We start from the raw sequence: 20,443 nt of genomic DNA, 5'->3' as shown, positions 1-20,443 counted from the left end.
CTAGTGTTATTAGAAAGTGATACTTAACAGGTTTCAGAGTAGCAGTCGTGTTAGTTTGTATTCACAAAAAGAAAAGGAGTACTCGTGGCACCTTAGAGACTAACAAATTTATTTGAGCATAAGTTTTCGTGAGCTACAGCTCACTTCATCGGATGCATTCAGTGGAAAATACTGAATGCATCCGATGAAGTGAGCTCTAGCTCACGAAAGCTTATGCTCAAATAAATTTGTTAGTCTCTAAGGTGCCATAAGTACTCCTTTTCTTGATACTTAACAGGTTCATTGAAATCAGTGGGAGTTTTATCTTTGATTTAAATTTGGCCAGAGTTTGATTCTAAGTGATTAAAGTGTTAGAAAACACTGTTTTCAAATGGCAATATTGATAATGGGAAAGACAGGAGAAAGATTCCTTACTTGTAAGAACCTACCCTAGTGGACAATTATACAATAACCGGCCCATATGAGACATTTTTTTCTAACCTCCATTAACTTATTTCTTTTTAAAAGCATAAGTGTTTATATATACACACATATATATACACCCACACCCACACCCACACACAAAATGACATTAAAAGAATATTTTATTGCAATGTCAAGCATTCAAAAGGTAACAAGTGCCAGAATTAAGGTTGCCTGTGCAGGGTGTGGATGTGGAGTGGTAAATAAGTGGTTGGGCCACATACTGAATGATGAAGATAAAAAAGAAATACAGAATAACTAGCTTTTCCATGAAGACTGTCTGTTGTATGGAAAAAATAGTATGGGATCATATAATTAAAGATTATCATAATCTAGACACACACGGTATGTCTACAGCAGGGATAAAAATCCCCTGGCTGGCCTAGGTCAGCTCACTCTGGCTCTTGGATCTCAGGCTCCTGGGCTGAAAAACTGCTATGTAGACATTTGAAGTCAGGCTGGAGCCTGATGCTGGGACTCCATGAGAGTGAAGGGTCTGTCTCGGGGCTCATCACTCACTGCCAGACTGGCGCCTCCTCTTGGTCACTCTGGGGATTAGCTCAAGACCAATGCTCTCTATGCGCGATTTGCACACAGTTGCTCCATCTCTGTACCTGCCTGCAGCCCCTCTCGCAGTGTCAGGAACCGCAGCATCCTCTTTGTGCCTCAAGGCACTCAGCTGCCCAGTCTCTGCAGACTGCCAGGAGTTCTTTCTTGCTCCCCTGGTCCCTGTCAGCAACTGACCTGTCTGTGGTGCTAGCTTTCTTTCAGCCTGCCAGAGACACAGTCCTCACCCCTTGGGCTCCCAGAAGCAATTGCTCTCAGCTTTACCCTGCAGCTCCTTTTATGTGAACTTGTTGGGCCCTGATTGGCTGCTCCTTGCAGCCTCTCTTCTATTGACTGTGCCTCACACAGCCTGCCTGGGCCACACAAAGGATTCACCTCCACTGCTCCCATCTGAGATTAACCCTTTCTAGTCCAGTGTGGGGCAAATAACCCATCACAGGGTCCCAGAGCTCGGGCTGCAGCCCAAGCCCAAACATCTACAGAGTGGTTCTTAAACTTATTGGATCATGCCCTCGCTTCTCTGTGTCTGTAATAGTTTACGCACCCTCCACCTCTGGGTACCGGCCAGCAACTGCTGCTGTCTGGCCGCCCCGCTCTCAATGTCTGCAGTAAGTTTTTTCCCCCCCTAAAGCTTCTCATGCCCCACAGAATACATTCCATGCCCCCTGAGGAAGGCGCACCTACCAGTTTGAGAACCTCTGGTCTACACAGAAATTTTTAACTCCACAGCCCAAAACCCATGAGCTTGAGTCAGCTGATCGTGGGCTTTTATCCCTGTGTAGATGAACCCTCCGAGACCTGAATTAAGGTTGCCTGGGCAGCATTACTTTTTGAATATCCTAACTTGAAAGTGCTTGATTTTGTAACCCTAACATCGTTAAATGTAGGTTTTATATGATCTGCATCTATAATTTATTCTTTCTTTTTTAACTGCAGATGTTCAAATAACCCTTTTAAATGTATAATCTTTTAAAAAAATCTACTAAACTCTTGGTCTGAGTGCTGTCTTATGTCAGTGAGTTTTACAGGTTCATTATGCATTGTGTAAAATAGTATTTCCTTTTATCATTTTTAAATTTAAGCAAATGCCCCCTTCCTTTGCTATTATGAGAGAGGTTAACTAGCAGTGCCCGATTTACTTTCTGTTCATAGTTGTATGTCTCTCGATCATATCTTCCCTTATTCATCTTGTTTCTGATTTAAGCAGGTGCAATCTTTTCACTCTCTTCTCATACAGAAGTCTTACCATGCTTCTCATCATTTAGTTGCCCATCTGTGAAACTGGCAACACCCATATTCCTTGGGTATTTTTAACTAAGATAATTTTGTGTATGTGAAAAGTAACAGATTGGCAAAAATTTAAAATACTGTGTCTACAGAACAAGTGCAGCATGAGTAAACTACTCGTAAGTATCTATGTTCATCCATTGGCCTCTGTGTTGATACTGCTTACAAAGTTGGCCATTATGATGGTATATTTTGTGATGCAATGAAATTTGTCTATAAGAAAACATTCATTTAATCTAATGTCAGACAGTTAACAACTGTGAATTGGGAACAGCTTAACTGTTAATCTCAGCCTTTTTGAATTGACAGAGCTGCCGGTAAAAACAAGAAAGTAGTATTGTCCTCACAATCCCCTGGGCCATCTAATAAGTTGGTTTTGGGGAAAAATTATAACTGAGATGCTAGGGTCTACCTGGAACAGAATTTAAAATATATTATTTCAACTTTATTGCAAGTAATTGTTACTGAATAACCTACATTAGAATGGCCATACTGGGTCAGACCAAAGGTCCATCTAGCACAGTATCCTGTCTTCCAACAGTGGCCAAAGCCAAGTACCTCAGAGGGAATGGACAGAACAGGTAATCATCAAGTAATCCATCCCCTGTTGCCCATTCCCAGCTTCTGGCAAACAGATGCTAGGGATACTATGACTGTCCATCTTGGCTAATAGCCATTGATGGACCTATCCTCCATGAACTTATCTAGTTCTTTTTTTAACCCTGTTATGGTCTTGGCCTTCTGAATGTCCCCCGGCAAGGCATTCCACAGGTTGACTGTGCATTTTGTGAAAAAATATTTCCTTTTGTTTGTTTTAAACCTGCTGCCTATTAATTTCATTTGGTGACCCTTAGTTCTTGTGTTATGAGAAGGAGTAAATCATAGGCACCAACTTCCCCTTTGCCCGGTGGGTGCTCGACCCCCCGCCCCTGCCCTGCCTCTTCCTGTCTCTGCACTTTTCTCGCCCCACCCCCATTCCACCCCTTCCCCAAAGTCCCCACCCCAACCCGAATTCCACCCCTTCCCCAAAGTCCCTGCCCCACCCAGCCTTTTCCCACCCCAGCCCCGCCCCCTTCCCACCCCCTTACACCCAAGTCCCCGTCCCTGCCTGCCTCTTCTCTGCCTCCTCCAATGAGTGCACTGTGTCCCTGCTCCTCCCCCTCCCTCCTGGAAAGTCCTAAGTGCTGCCAAACAGCTGTTAGGTGGCGGGGAAGCTCTGGGATGGAGAGGGAGGAGCGGGAACATGGTGCACTCAGGAGTGGGGAGAAGGAGGTGAGGAGGGGGGAGCTTGGCTGCTGGTGGGTGTGGAGCATCTGCTAATTTTTCCCTATGGGTCCCTCAGCCCTGGAGCACCCATGGAGTCGGTGCCTATGGAATAATAACACTTCCTTCTTTACTTTCATGACAAGTCTGTCAAATTCAGAAACATACATTTTAACTGAATTTAATTTGTATTTACCCAGTTAGTCTCTTTTTTCTACCCTGCACCCTTTGTAAATATTGCAAATGTCAGTCCTTGAACAGTTAGGTGAATTAACTAGACATGCCATCCCAGACACTCAGGCCATCATCCTCCAAAGACCTGTCCACATGCTTCAACTTAAGTAGTCATGTTTGACTTCAGTGGATCTACTCCCATTGTGTAAAGATATATGTAAGTCTTTGCAGAATTGGGGCCTTAGACCTCATGTGGAGGAATAAAATGAGCAAAAGTGTATATATCTACTGTGATTCAACTCTAAGATGTGTGTGTCGTTTTCAGTATAGCAATGTACAGGAGTAGTGAAACTTTAGTGCAACAGAGTACAGAGAGAACTAGAAAGTTTATATGCAATTAACTAGTGTTCACTGTTGGTTTACAGATGTGATGGAAATTAAAGGTGAATTAAAAGTAAATCCTAATTCTGTATGTGGGTAAGTATGTTCAATGAAGTGCCCTTTCTACACCTATAAAAATCTAGTGAGTAAATGTGGCAGATAATTGAGTAAGACGTGTCACTGTTGACATTACAGCTCTCAGTTTATAGAACAGCTGTGGACTCATATGCAGTGTATAGGATGCCAGTTTCTTGACTCTGTGATTGTAGATAAAAGCAAAAAAGCAATTGCTATTTAGTGTGTTAAAGTAGCCTGCCAGATCCATGTCAAAGAATTGAGAGAAGTTCCTTGAGGGCAGCAAGTGGGCTTCATAGAGTACCTCGTCCCTTTTCTTGCCATTCGGATCTTGCTGGGCAAAATAATTGTATGTGGTATGAAAAATAATGTGTACCTTGAAAGACAGTGGGAAATTATGAGTTAACTTTGAAGGTACTCTGCTTTTTGAAGCCACACATCTGGGAATTATTGTGCCTATGGAAATGAATCACCCAGATGAATCATTTGCATCCTTTCCTGATTTCAAGGGGTTACTCCTGAGCCCTGCTCAATCCATTGACTTCAGTGGGAATTCTACTTTCCACAGAAGCAAGCCCAGAGGAGTTAAAGACAAAAAATTAAGTAACTTCTATTTCATAAAGCTTACTAAAATTATTTACATTGTAGATTGTAGTTCTTTGACTATGCTGTTCTTTGACTATGTAGTTCAGATCTTGAAAATTCCTCTCGCACATGTAAAACCGTTGGACAACCTGGCACATTTTAACATGACCATTAAATTAGAGTGCCAGCAGTTGTACAAGTTAGGGGAGAAGGGTACGGACCAATCTTTTCTGAGCAAGATTACATAGATCAAACCATTGGTTCTTTACCACCACGAGAGGTAACTGCATGATTTTTTTTTCTTGAGGAAAAGAGGGTGAATTCTTCCCACTTAAAACTCACTTTGTTTTGTTTCACACACAAATACTGGTTGTTTTTCTTTAGCTATGTGATATTAGCCAAGAGCACACATTGGGTCTGGGTGGATACCGCATGGTCCCTGTGCAGTGTGCTCTAGCATATCTGTGAGTAGAGGCTGCATGCAGATGCGAATCGCATCAAGCGCTAGGTGAAGCCTTTTATGCTGAGCTGTGGTAAGTCTAGAGCCCCTTTCATGTTCATTCCCTGCTATGACCGAGGAACATGATCCTCACTATGTAAACGAGGCCTATCTTTACTCCAGTGGTGTGCAAACTGGGAAGGGCGCAAGAGGTTCTCTGGTGGTGTGTGAAGAAACTGGGGTCCCATGGGTACCACAGGGCCCACTGCCATAAGATCAGGAGCAACATAAAAATAGAGTGGGTATTGTGGGATAAAAATAGAGTGGGTATTGTGGGGCGGGATGGGAGCAGGATTTAAAAAAAGAGTCCTTCTGTGCTGCAAACAACATGAATGCCCTGGCCAGCAGCTGCTGCTATTTGGCTACCCAGCTCTGAAGGTAGTGCCGCAAATGCCCCTACATCTGTGCTGCTCCTGGTGGCAGTGCTGCCTTCAGAGCTATGTGGCAGGACTGCCTTCAGAGCTGGGCAGCTGGAGAGCAGTGGCTGCTGGCCGGCAAGGGAGGACAATTCTTTTAATTCCACTCCTGCCCCACCCACAATTCCCACTCCCACCTGCTCCCGCATTGTTTGTTGAATTTTTATCCCACTGCCTCTATTATGGCAGCCGGATCCCAGTCCCGCTGCATGTTAGTGCCCTTGCAAAAAAACCCCAACAGTTTCAGATTGCAAGTAATGGGAGAGAGAGCATGATGAGCAAAATCTGTGAATGGTAAGGGGGTATGACTGGAAAAGTTTGCGCACCACTGCCTTACTCTACACCCAACTTGATGGACATGAACCAGTAGTCAAGGCAGGAAATTGTCCCTTTGCTTAACTTCAGCAGAGTAGCATAATTAAAATAGTGCTGGAAGGCATGCCATCCATCCAGTCAAAATGCTGTGTGTTCTCAAACTGTCACGGGTTGGGAGTCCTGAGTTCATGCCACTGAATTGCTGTGAGGCCTTTGGCAAATCACTTCCCTTCTCTGCAGCATTTTCCCCAACTGTCAAATATAGATAATACTTACCCTCCTATTTCTTGGAGTGTTGTGATGATTAATTAGTTAATGTCTGTCCTTTAATTAGTTAATTGGTCCAATTTCTCTTCCAGGAAAGAGTGAATTTATTTATTTATTTATTTATTTAATTTGCCTTCTGCAAATGTGGAGAGTGGGGAAGAGAGTTTTTGATTAACATCAGGAAAACTTTCCTCCTTTTATTTCTGGATTGGCATGAGCTAATCTGAAGTTTGCTTCGGAGCTAAGACGCTGGAATGGGGACAAAGCAGTTTTGCTAATAACTGCTTTATTTTATGTTTGGACTGTTCTGTATAATGAATTTACATTCAGAATAAGGTCAGTATTAAGCATTTATATTTCTCATATTTACATTAACTTTACCTCAGTACAGATATGAATTTTTACATGATAAGCTCTGTTTTCTTTTGTGCAAAAAATGTTCAGCCTCCTCTTTTAGTTCTCTTCTTTAAAGCAATTATCTCAAACTTGTAAACACCGCTCACTATTCCGTTTTATCCATGTATCAAAATATATCAAAAAGACAGTTTGGGAGGATCTGTTTAGTGAGGTGAAACTACCACTTTAATGGTTAAGTGAAAGTGTAGTTTTGTGGGTTAAACCCCCCCCCCATGACTGAGGGTCTAGAGATCTGGTACTTTTTAAAACCTAAAACGTAGGGCAGCACTAGTCTGAGGTTTGCCATTCTAACAGAAGAAGTGAAGAGGAGACATAAGCTGAGTTGCAAGACTGGAGCCAGATTACAGCAGACCCACTACACTGGTCTGGACTTGCTCTGATACAAAACCTGAGAGATGGAAAGGGTGCAAAAGTAGCCAATAAATCCGTTGTACTCCCCTCATTTTATGGGCCACCAGGGACTGATTTGGCTGCCAGCACAACTTTAGAATAGTCACAGTACTGCCCTAACGGAGCTAGTTTAGCATAGCCCCTAAGAGCAGTTATGCTAGTTAGGAATCACCAGAGCACAACACTCTGTGGACATGGCCCCTCCCTCCCCACACCTTGGCCTTCCTATATAACTCTTTGGCCTCCCTATATAGGGAAACTTCACAGCCACTTTGTGCCACGGAAGTATGGCAGGATCTGGCCCCATATGTTTAAATTTATTGCTGGTTTACACTTGAAAAGAGAATTCACTTGTTGAGCTTTATTTGTATCATGTGTCCATGGAGAGACGATCACATAGTGAAAGAAAAAACTGAAGAGATACCATCATCATGGTGGGTATAGGAAATATACTTTCAGAGATCATATAATGCTTCAGATTTTCATTCTACTCTGATTTCCCAAGCACCCTTAACACTGAGGTGGGTCATGGAGTTTAACATAGCCAAATTGGAGAGAGATACATACCTTACTTTTTACTAGCTGAAAAGCATATCTAAAAGAAAAACATGAAAAATCACCAGTAACATAAAGGCGCCACCCAAGGGAGAGAATAACTGAATCTCTGGTACTGCGTCCTGGAAAAACAATCCCTGTTTGCTGTTGACCATTTCCGTATGGCCATACCCCGGACACACACAAAAGATGTTTGTGCTAATAAAATGTTCCTGGGCAGTAGCACTAATTCATTTACTAATTGGACATATTTTGGTAGCTGGGATTCAAACTTTTATCACGGTTCAATATGGTGCATATGAAGCGGACACTGGGAATATATTTGTCTCTTGTGCATGAGATTGTTTGCTGGAGAAAAGAGATCCTACCATCACTCAAGGAAATAATACAAATCTCTGAGCTAACCCCTGCTCTTTTCTTCTCTCTCTTTCTCTTTTACTCTGATTCTGTCCAAGAAAAACTGTTCTTTTCCCCCTTTCATGCTTTCCTTTTGGGAACACCCTTACTTGGGAAAGAGTTTGTTTTTAAGTGAAATATGAGGCAGAACTGGCTTTGCAGTTACCTTCCAAGAACGGGAGGAAGTTACAGAATTTTCTGTGTCTGAATTTGGTTGAGAAGTCAAATGGTCCAAGTCAAGTGGCCCAGTCAAATGATTAAACGGCAAGAGAGAAAGCTTGCAGAGTTAGTCAATTGGTCCAATGTGGCTGGAGTCTGATTCCCTGTGGAAAAGCCTGAAACAGCTGTTTTTATTATCCTTAATTAGAAAGTGCTAGCAGCAAATCTATAAGAATTATCCTGCATTGTTAAAGAAACCTAGTGTATTTGAGTTGGAATGTAAATTTAACTATACAGTTAATACTGTTTATCCAGATTTTTTTTCTGGGGATTTGGGACATTTGTAAATGAAAACTCACCTGTTGCATTTCAGTCCTGCCTCTAACTTCTATCCGGTGACAGCCCATGACAGATTGGCAGTAAAGTTGGGGCTCTTTGTGTTGTCTTAGCCTTCTTCTCTATTATGTGATTTTAATTAGAAATTTAATCATTTCTGAGACTACCTCTAGAGTATCTAGACAAGTTCCTTTAATAGTGAAGCATTAGCTTGCTTAAACTGCCACACAAAAGTAAAGCTTGGAAGCATTTCTGAAATATTTCCCTTGGTGGGCAGGAGGGATACCACAAAATAAAGATGGCAAAACAATTTCAATTATAAAGAAAGGGTAAAGTAAATTTAATGTAAAATAGACAGTGGTTTTTATTGCCTAAGTTTGCTATGGGTATTAAGCAACTTTAAAACATAATTTTTATTGCTATTAACTTTTCAAATTGTAGGAAAGATTAGACTCTCTCTCTCTCTCTCTCTACTGTAAACTGCAGTTGTCAAAAAACCAAAGTACTGGAGGTTTAGGGTTTTCCATAACTTAGAATACAATCATCTTATTTTAAAAATGAAAATGTTCAGCTTGCGACAACATACAACGTAGCATTTCTAATGTTTTTTAAACAGCTATTAATGTAGTCAAGCTGTGTTTTTTCTTCTTCTGTGTGTAATCATCTGCTCAGTGGTGCACTCTATAACTAGGAGCCGGAGACAGAGGAGTGGCCTGCTGTGATTGATGGGGCGAGGCCTAGCAAACTGAAAGAGTCCCATCTGGATTAGGTTTTGGGAGCAGTCAGATGTTGAGTGGGAGGTCAGTAAGGCTTGCATTAGCTCCCCCTCCTTCAACACCCCTATCATCCATACTCATACACACATTACATAGCTCACACGCCCTCATCCATAATTGATGCTTGCTTTGGGCAGATGCTGCATGGCCTGGGACTAGAGCAGCTGCTAAGTTTATGGAGGATAAAGAGAGCAGGATGGTACAGCAGGTATTTTCACTTTATTTTCACTTGAAACTCTGATTTTAGTCAGTCAAGGGCATTTCTTTTATTCAACTGTACCACTGCATGAAAGCCTCTTCTAACACATATTTTGTTGCTTAAGTCATTCTGCCAGGCGAGCTACAGCAGTGATTATGTGTGTCTGCTGTGCTTGATATGTCTAACTGAGCCGTTCTTATAACCAGCAGGTTTACAGAGTAATTTTGCATTTTTCTTCTTTGTTTCCATGCCCTGAGGATATGATGCAGTTTGGCTCATTTAACTATAGTATGAGAGGCTTTCTCTGAATGTGAAATATCTCTTGCCAAAGAAACAGAACACAATAAAACTAAAATAGAATAAAACAAACAATAAACCGTTAGTTAGACTTTAAAATGTGGGAAACCTTAAAGGTTTTTAGTGAATAAATACAGTTTTATGTTGTGAATATGTGTTTAAAAAGGAACACTGAATAAGTAATATTTTCTTTGCTCTTCTTCTTTTGTGTATAAACATGACAAGCTTGCTTTATTATGTTTTGACACTTTTAATGCATTTTTAATTATAAAAGCCTTTCAGAGCTGAAGAGAGAGTGATGAAAAAGAATGTGGAGATTTGAGATACTTAATAGGAATGTTTTAAAATTCAGATCTTTTGTATTTTAAGTATAATAATCTATGGAAAGCCTTCACTTGCCTATATCATACTAAGGCATTTTTTTGTTCTGGTATAGCTCAGCATTTAAGTAGAAAGCAATAAACTGGATTTTATACACTGCCACGTAAAGCATATTTTGGAGCTGAAATGTGGTTTTCATTAGATTTCAGGCCAAAACATTTAGCAGAGCCTGACTGTCTGCCTTCCTTTGTTCTTCTTACAGCTGCCAACTACTACTTTATTCAACCACACACACAAAAATGAACATTAAGGGGTCATTTAAACTTATATAAAAGTAAAGAGATTCAGAGTTAAGTCTGAAACTATAACTTCTGTCTACCCTCTTGTGCAGAGTTCCACATTGCCTGTGTACTGTCACCCACTGTTCTGAGGCTGCTCCAGTGCCTAAGATCATGGTCTAAATTAAGAATGGAGTTTCCCGTCACTTTAAGGAACATTTCATACCTTTAAAATAACTTAGTAGATTCCATTTTTCAGTTTCATTTTGTTTTCAACACTCTCAGTAAAATGTCATTTTAAAATACTCTGTTAATATGCTGTGGGGGCTAGAGGATAACTTGAGATTTCATAGAAATCATAGAATATCAGGGTTGGAAGGGACCTCAGGAGATCATCTAGTCCAACCCCCTGCTCAAAGCAGGACCAATCCCCAATTTTTGCCCCAGATTCCTAAATGGCCCCCTCAAGGATTGAACTCACAACCTTGGGTTTTGCAGGCCAATGCTCAAACCACTGAGCTCACAAAGTCCCATTCAAATTTAGATCAATTTTGTATAGTCTAGATTTGGCATTCACATTTCACAACAGTATAAGTAAGGATCTGTTAATTTCCACTGTGTTAACCTTAATATGAATTCACATCTTAAACGGTAACCAATTTGTATGTTATGTATCTTAATATTACAGAATGTGTTTAATCGTATGACACATGCTAATGAGTTATGGTAATGTTATGTGCTTTGAATATGCATATACTCATTATGGATCCAAAATGTAGAGATTATTTATACAAAATTTTAAAACTAAAAAACCTGCACTTGTAATGGCATGTGCAGTAGCTGCTTTTCAAATCAGAACATCTCAGCATTATTATCATGATCTGCATAATTATAAATTCCTGGCTTACAACAGAATGTGTATATGTACATACACACCCACACATATAATTTCTTTATCTTACAGTGGACAACTATTTTTTTTTAATTAAAACAAAAATAAGTTCAGTGAAAGAATAAAACTTGGGCTGATACCTGGCATGCCAAGTTTCCACTTCTCCCTGAATATATAGGGGTTATTTATATGCTGGCCCTTCACTATTTCCTTACTTTTGGCTGGTGCCACTTGAATAAGGGAATTGAAACCTCAGTTTAGCAAATCTAATGACTGAGGTAGAAGACTCTCAACAGTGTTAAGGTGCCTGAATTTTCATTGTATGTATACCATTTGTGGCAGTACTGAAGTGAAATGTTTGAAGGTACTGGTAAGAAATCATATAAAAGCTCAGTGCTCTTAATTAAATATTAGCTGTAATTAGCACTAAGTGTGAATGGTACAGATATTAATTAGGGTTTCATGGAACTGCTGTCAGTGTTAATGAGAAACAGTTGGAGTCTCAGCAACATCTGTTTTAGAACTCAAGGTAGTATAAAAACCTTTAGTAGATCAAAAGCATCTGAACATTAGCTGTTGGTCCCTTTGTTGCCGTTATTGTTCTTTTTTTAATATCTGCTGACTGTAATGCCATGTCTAACAACCAACATGAAGGAATAACTTATGGACCAGGAATGACCAGCTACTGTGCTTCAAAGCAATACAGTCAAAGTAATTTAGTAGGTAGAAGAATTTTTTATGCTGCTGCTTCCATGCTCCCTGGTCCCTATCACTATACTCTGTCCTAAAGTATTTGATGTTTACAGTTTAAATATAGAACTTTCAACAAATAAAAAAGTTCACACTCATGGCTATTATCTGTGAAGACACATGAAGGAAGCCAGTCATTGCTCAATTTTAGTGTGCATGCTTTCTTTAGTGTGCATTTTGGCCATGTACAATTAATATTTTTCATAATAATTAGGGAGTATTAGGTAAAGAAATTAAAAAATGAGTTTATAAAAGGAATGAGTAGATACATTCCTCTACTAAATCGAATGTACAAGGTATTTTTCCTGTTTTTAAACTTAAATTGTTGCAAGTTTTAGTGTAAAAATACTTAACTTTTCATTTTGGCTTGTACTTGTAATACTAACAATATCCTTATTTTACACTTTCAAAGCACTGTACAGTCATGAAATAATCTCACAACACAGTGCAGTGTAGAATGTAAATGTTGTTGCTTCCATTTTAAAGATGATAAAGTGAGGCAGAAAGTATAAATGATTTGCCCAAGGACACACACTAAATTAATTGAAGAGCTGGGATTCACATTCAGGAGTTTCAGACTCCTAGACTCTCATGCTTAATTCACTACAGCATATTGCCATTTAGTTAGAAAAAAATGTGTTTTCTTCTGTAATATGTAACCAAAGGCTGTTGAAATATATAGGCTAGTGAATCCTCAAAGGTTCTGAGTTCCTGTTCTGTTCAAATAATCACTCCCATATTTAGATGCTTATTTGAATTAACTGAAACTTGGAAGTCTTAGATGTGAAATTCCACAGTAATACCTCAGTATTTCAGTATTAGCCATGGCCTTTGCTGAAGCTAGCAGGTGCAAGGATTAATGAAAACAAAAAATGTGTGTGCACATGCGTGAGCGTGTTTGGTGGAACATGGCTGAATATTTCATATTCTTCCCTTCCCTCCCTACTTTTGCACATTCAGTGGGAAATGAGGATGATCTTGACCAGTGTCTGATGGGGCAGAGCTCATGCTGGGCTAGTCAGGGGCTGGTCCCTCCCTTCCTCAGGTCCCTTTGTCTTCTCTCTGGCAGGACCTGGCGAGTTGGAGCTAATCAATTGGCGTGCCCCCTCCTCCACTTATTTACACTCTCCTGGGGAGCTTTCAAATGCCTCTTGCACCTGTTAACTGTTCTCTTTCCCTCCTCTTAATTAGAGCATAGTAGCTACATTTTTTAGGATGTTGCAGGCCTTACCAATCGCTTTTTTGGTATCAGGAAATAATTTTTCTCCTTGGGCCTCATTGACAGAGGTTCAATGGGCTTTTTTTTTTTTTTGGAGCTGGGTGAAATTTTTTCGATGAATAGTAAATTAGCCAGAAAATACATATTTTGAGGCAACAAAACTGTAGAAGCAATTTCAAAAAAAGTTGAAAGTTAATTTTGAAACCAAATGTTTCAACTTTTGGTTTTGAAATGGTGTTTGATTTAGAAATTGAGCTAATTTAAAATACAAAAACAAAAGAGTAAAAAAAAAATACCCCAAGATGGAACAAAAAAAAGGGGTGGGGGGAATTGGTTGGGGTTAAACAAAACATTTAGTTGGACCCAGAATAACACTTTTTGGTTTTCAGGGTCGTTTTTGATTCTGCCCCTGAAATTGAGCTGAGGCTTTCGAATATGTATAGCCATCCCCAATTCCTTTCTATGGTGATACTGCAGATGTACTGGTGTCCCCTGACACTGCTGTCTGCAGCATCATGATTTAGGCATACCTTAAATAAATTCACAAGCATGTTTTGTAAGAAGATTTTTTTTCAATGTCATAATGTATTCATTATGGTCAGACCCATTTAGCCAGAGACTGTTGCAGGCATTTACATCAAATGTGATACGTTAGCATTTTTGACAGCTGCTTACCACAGTAGAATTATATCAAAGCTAAAGCTAGATCTAATTTTCCATACAAGATATAGATGTTGCCATTTGGTCTTTTAATTGTAAAGGTTTATTTTTAATACATAAATGTAAAATTATTCCTACCAAAATGATAAGGCATTTTGAGTTCTTCCTTTAAAATTTTCTGACACATTACAGTGTGAAGTATTTTTAATGTTTTTCTCAAATGGATTTTAAACTGATGCATTTCTAGTCCCATATTTTTTATTTTGTGTTTCTAAGCTTGAATCTAATCATCCCATTGCATTTGTGCTCTACAGCTGAAAGAATGAACTTATACTTAATAGATTACACATTAAATGAGTGATGAACATCTGAGAGAGTAGCATTTTAGTACAAATATTTAAAACTGAGCACAGTGGATCATCTATTTTCAAACTCCCATTTGGCTGCATCTTTTTAGAAATCTAGAAAACCATGAGGAAGAATGCACTAGGTGATAAATATACCAAGCCTCTCTCAATGCCATCAGTGTTTTGTAACTTTTGGAATGAGTGGAATTATTTACTATAACTTTTTCTTCTTAACTGCTGGTTTTAGTAAAAACATATTGGCTATATTAATTATGTTTTAGCTAAAGTATCTGTTCCTTTGACTGTATATACACTAGGGGTTTCACTTCATGTAGTCTTACCTGGTGTTAACAATCAAATTTAAAAAAGGCCCACATAGAAAACTACACTTTGCTTCTCTAAAGTCAGGATTGTAATAGGGAATGGCAGAGGAGGGAATTAAATCAGATGGGATACACTCTCCAGGGGAAACAAACATCCATTTAGAAATCTTGGAGAATATCCTCTTTATTTTCTAAATTATTTTTTCTTTACTTTACAGGGTAATCAGGAAGCTACAGCACCTCCTGACACAATGGCGCAGCCTTATGCCTCAGCTCAGTTCGCTCCACCACAGAATGGGATCCCGGCAGAATACACAGCCCCACACCCCCATCCAGCTCCAGACTACACAGGCCAGACCACAGTTCCAGAGCACACGTTAAACATGTACCCTCCTGCTCAGACACACACTGAACAGAATGCAGCTGACACAAATGCACAAACTGTCTCTGGCACAGCCACAGTAAGTTCAAGTTTCTTATTTTTGAAGATGTGTATCTCAAGTTACAAAAATGTGTATTGATAAAGCTCTTTCTTATGTTGCATCTAATGGTTTTAAACTTTAATTTTATTTATGGTTATTCAAAACAATATAGGGTCCAAAATAGGTTCAGTCTTTTTTCTTTGAACTTTGAGGGTATTATACTTCCAGTTGTGGTGCCTCTCATCAAGCCAGTGGATGGAGTAGTATCTGGTGGCACTTGTTTTCAAAATTCTGTTCCTTTTTGAATATCCAAACATGCAAAATTATATATGAAGAACAAATATTTAAATGGTTTTATAAGATTTAACCTGTTTAGAGCTGGGCACAACATTCATTTGAAGGAAAACAGTGAATTTGTTTTACTGATATTCATGAACCCTTTTTATTCACTTTTCACAAAGATTTATTTGAATACAACTTTATTCTCAAGAATGTTCGGAAAAGGGATAGTGTTGCAAATACTTGTGCAAATATGTATTTTCATGTGAATATTCATCATGAGTATCTGCAACAGAAGTGTTTGTGCAGCCATCTTGAAAGTTTTTTGTGGGTTTGAAAATCATCAGATAATGGAACAGAAACAACACCATGTGGCTTAGCCACCCAGTGGGTGCAAACGGCAAATTACAAATCGTGACTACTCCAAGTAATAGTATGCAAATAAATGTTAGGCTTAGATGTTAATAAAAATAAAAATTGGTGTCTATTTGTGGAACTATTAAGAACTGAAAAAGGGAATCCATTTTTCAAATTTCTGTCTTTCTTGACAACTTTTTTTAAAACTAATATATAAGTGTGTTAAGGGATCTAAGTCAAGAAGTGACCAATATTTGATGCTGAGCTCCCACCCTCTGAAAATCAGACACTTTAAAGGTGTCTCCCCAGGTGAACAACCAAAAACTGAGACCCCCCAAATCCTTATTCACTTTTGAAAATATTGGCTGAAATCTAAAGATTATAACATTGGTTTATTAAGGTCCTGGTTTGAGGGCTGTCCCTTGAATCTGAAATAGAAGGCTTGGGTTTTTTCCACCGTATTTTTTTGTAAAGGGCGCAGGTCCTTTAAATATTTCTGCCTCAATGCCATGTTATCCTTTCATAATAGCTGATGCTGCTGCATTTCCCCTAGTTGTAGGAAGATGAGAAAATGTCTCGTTCAGAAATTAAAACAAATGCTTCTCTGTGCATCATCCAGCAGAGATGCTCTAAAAATGTGCCACTGATGCCCTTCCTGTATGCCTCCAAGCATTACACAGAGACACCAATCAATGGGTTGTTCTGAGGGTATTTAAGCACCTTACCATGTTACTTCTACCATTATCTAAATATTAGTGAGAATGAAAAAATAATACCATTTAGAATGAGTATGCACAGTGTATAATACATTCTTTATACTGTGTACAGGAACAGAGGACTTGCCATAACACAGCAGACCAGTGGTCTACCTAGTTCACTGCTGAATTCTTTCTGACATTCACCAATATTAGATGCTTCTCCGGAAGATACAAAATACAGTGTCATGGACAATTATGAAAACCTATTCGTATGAGAACTTTCTTCCCAATCTCCTCAATAAGAAACCACCTCGTGGCCCAGAGTATTAGGAGCTATATCCTTTCCAAACATAAAAGTTTTTGTCCTGTTTATTATAACTGTGGATGTTCTCATTAATGTCTAGTTCTTTTGGGAATCATACTAAACCTCTGGACTCAAAGGTATTGTGATACTTAATTCCAGTTTTAGGGTTTGTATAATAAATATTTCCTGTTACAGTTTTAAATTAATGAAATTCAAAGCTACCAAAATGCCTGCTTGTTCTTATATTATGGGAAAAATTAACTAGGAACATGCTATTTACTTTCTCTATTCCATTAATTAATTTATATACCTTTGTAATGTGACTTTTTTATTCACTTCTTCACTAAGCTGTTCATATACTAGTATAATGTCTTCTGTTATTTCAATCCCATTCATTAAATAGCATAACATTTTGTTTGCTGTTTTGATCACTACTACACGTTGGGCTGATCACAGTGACACCCAGCTCAGTCCCTTCATGTTTGTTTCTTTGGAATTCCTGGATTTATATTATTCAGTCCTAGGATGAAATCCTGGCTGTACTGAAGTCCCTGGAAAACTTCCTATTGACATTGGTGGGGTCAAGATTTCACCCCTGGTGACCTGTGGCTTTTTAAGTGTGTTTGACTGCCTCATTTATTATCACTTCAGTCTGACAATCTCATTGTTTTTAGTAGGAAAGAGCACAGAACTGGAGTAGGTATTTCCTCAACATCCTCTGTGGAAAAGAGTGATGAAAAGAAATCATTTAGTTTGTCTTCAATGGCCTTATCTTCCTCAATTACTCCCTTGAATCTGGTGTTTCAGCAGATGCAGTTATTCCTTTGCAAGTGTCCTCCTTCTGATACAATAATAGAAATGTTATTTCTTTTTATGCCTTCGGCTGTCTGTTTTTCCTAGTTTTCTTAGTCCTGCAAATGTCCAGGTTCCACTGTACTGAGTGTAAATATTTTAATTTCCTTGCTTTTGACTTAATCTTTTTGAAGAGCTACCTTTTTTTTTTTCTGAAATACACTACATTTTAGATGGGGAACAGTGAAAGTTGTTGGCACAATACCGCCATAGAGAAAGATTAACTTAATTATATTGTAATCATTGTTACTTTTTAAGGGTGGCACATCTGGCCCTATTTAATACATATGCTATTTAATGTGAATTGTCTTGTTGCACTTGCATCAGATCTTAGAAATTAGAGATGTAAAAAATTTATTTGGAAATGTAGGCCGTCCCATATCCAAGCTGGTTTGTTGCCTACTGTATCTTTTTAGTGTAATTCAGATTTAATTTAGAAACCTGTAAAAACAATATCATCCATCAATTTGAAGACGAAATCAAAACTGTAATCAATTGACAACATATGACATTTTATATTTGATATAGTACAAATAGAGATTTACAAGAAGTGAATTCTCTAAGGCCCTCCACTATTTAACTGAGCCTCAACATTACTTAATTGCTTAAAAATGTCCCACAAATTTCCAATCAAATCTTTTGTTCAAATTCGTTATGGGTATCAGCTTCTATAAACTGTTATGCTCTACCTTATAAATTGTTAGCACTTTATGGCTTTCCATCATATTTGTGAACACAGTATAAACATCATGCAAAAAGATACATGCAGATGGAACGCTGCACCCAGGCAGAACCCCAGTGACTTCAGTGGGGTTTGTGAGGGCTTTAGGATCCACCTGTATGCATCACTTTGTGGATTGGTATCTAACAGTACATGTTATTTTTAATCAGAAAATGTAACATTACAAATTAATACATCAGCACTGTAACTCAAAGTGATGTTCATGTCTGAAGGAAAAGATGTCTTAGCTACCAGCAAAATGCTGGGGTAGTGAATTTCCAGACTTTCTAAATTTCAGGAGTAATCTGGTTGTCCACTGGAGCTTTTGGTTGGTAGCTTTCAGATATTTTTAGGTAGCTCTCAGATGTTCAGTTGTGTAATGTGCAATCTGACATGAGACCTGTTTGAAAAATTGACGAGGCTGCCTATTCACAAAGGAGTCCTAGCTGGATAAAAATGGGAGGTTTAGTAAAACAGCGATTGGAGAGAAGCCAGTATTTGAAATGATGGTAATAATTCTAATCCATATGCACAACTATGTGTATTTAAGGCTGTGGATCTGACTGTAAATTTAAGAAGTATGTTAGTGTAATGAAAAATGACTATTACAACTGAAAACAATGTTAATAAAATATCAGAAAGATTCCGTGGGGATTTTTGAAACTTGCTGAAAAGAAATACCTTTTATCACCCCTGCAAGAAGTGATCCATATCAAACTTAAAAACATTCTCTCTAAATTAATCGTCCCGATGTCTTTGTGCATCAAAGCTTCTCTCTTTTTGTCTACCAGAGTCTCAATCTTTGGGGCTGGGGCTGACTTCCCTTTTTGTCTTGTAGAGCCCCAAGTATAATAATGTTAATATTGTTAGTATTTGATGTAGGACAGTGAAATTTATTTTGGGTCATTTTATCAGAAAATTGGGTAAAATCCTGGCCCCACTCCCATGGCAACACTCCCATTGACTTAAATGGGCCAGGATTTCACCCATCAACTTTACTCCAGATTTGAAATTTCCATATATGTGATTCTAAGCACTAGTGCAACGGTAAGTTTGAAGGATTGGTCCATTAATGAATAAACTCTAGGGGCCTTATTTAATGTTGCCCTGCACCTTGTGGAGTCATTTACACCAGTTGTAAAGTGAGTATAAAATGCAAGCCAGAATGGTGTAAGTGACTACACAAGGTGCAGGATATCAGTGACTCTTGCCTTAGGAGATATGTAACATTTACTGTATCCGCAAAAAGAAAAGGAGTACTTGTGGCACTTTAGAGACTAACAAATTTACTAGAGCATAAGCTTTCGTGAGCTACAGCTCACTTCATCGGATGCATCCGATGAAGTGAGCTGTAGCTCATGAAAGCTTATGCTCTAATAAATTTGTTAGTCTCTAAGGTGCCACAAGTACTCCTTTTCTTTTCGCGAATACAGACTAACACGGCTGCTACTCTGATTTCCTGTATTGTTTAGATTCAGACAAATACTACACTCAGACCATTTTTTTTCTTGTATAAAAATACAGTCTTTTTTGCCATGATTTTTACATTAATGGATCCTTTCCTCCTCTCCCCCTGCTCCTGCATTTTTTAGTCCCTAAATATTGTGCCCCACCTCCTTATACTCTTCCCTCTTAGAGTTTCAGTCACAGAACCCAGATGGTAATGCACTGGTGATTTTCCTTCACAGGTTGCTCCTGACTTTCTAGCAGACTCCTAAACTAGTTTTGGCAGCCTTGAACTTGTCCTTGTTGATGAATTGGTCAGACAGGGATGCTGTTTTCCTTAAACATAGTTTTTAATTCTGAGGAGTTTATGTATTTTTTTTCTGGTGGCCAGTAAGGCTTAGCACAGTGGAAATCCCTCTTGGTTCTCACCTCAGATTCCTTTTTAGTAAAGAAATAATAATTTCCTGAGCACGAGAAAATTAGCAAATTTTGCAGAGACACATCTGTAAGCAGGGGCCAGTCAGGTCTTCCTGGCTTCTTGCTTGAATTTCCACTTTGTAATTCAGAAGTTTAACTCATTTCAGGGAGCCTAATCTTGCAGTGATCATTCATGCGAATGATCCTTACTTACTGAGCATAGTCCCACTGGCTTCAGTTGGCATACTCATGGGACTATGGGTCACAGGATTGGGCCAAAAAGTGTATTTTCCCATATGATGGGGTGTATAGACCCTATGCTGTAGCCACCAGGAAGGGGT

The 20,443-nt window shown here is 38.8% G+C and overlaps 1 protein-coding gene across 36 annotated transcripts in view; it reads left to right on the top strand.

Annotated features, from left to right (window-relative positions):
* RBFOX1 (RNA binding fox-1 homolog 1) overlaps positions 1-20,443 on the top strand; it is a 2,470,149-nt gene that overhangs the window by 2,239,759 nt on the left and 209,947 nt on the right. For 34 of the 36 annotated variants that reach the window (XM_038419714.2, XM_038419715.2, XM_038419718.2 and 31 more), the window contains one exon: positions 14,825-15,067. In XM_038419714.2, coding sequence (XP_038275642.1) covers positions 14,825-15,067 — 243 coding nt within the window. Of the gene's footprint in view, positions 1-9,286; positions 9,529-14,824; positions 15,068-20,443 lie in introns of those variants that run through there. The other 2 variants (XM_038419735.2, XM_043493168.1) reach the window with 2 other exon arrangements.

This window comes from Dermochelys coriacea, chromosome 10 (assembly GCF_009764565.3).
Source record: "Dermochelys coriacea isolate rDerCor1 chromosome 10, rDerCor1.pri.v4, whole genome shotgun sequence".
NCBI lineage: Eukaryota > Metazoa > Chordata > Testudines > Dermochelyidae > Dermochelys > Dermochelys coriacea.
The sequence above is the reverse complement of the archived record's forward strand: the minus strand, read 5'-3'. Positions and strand labels throughout refer to the sequence as shown.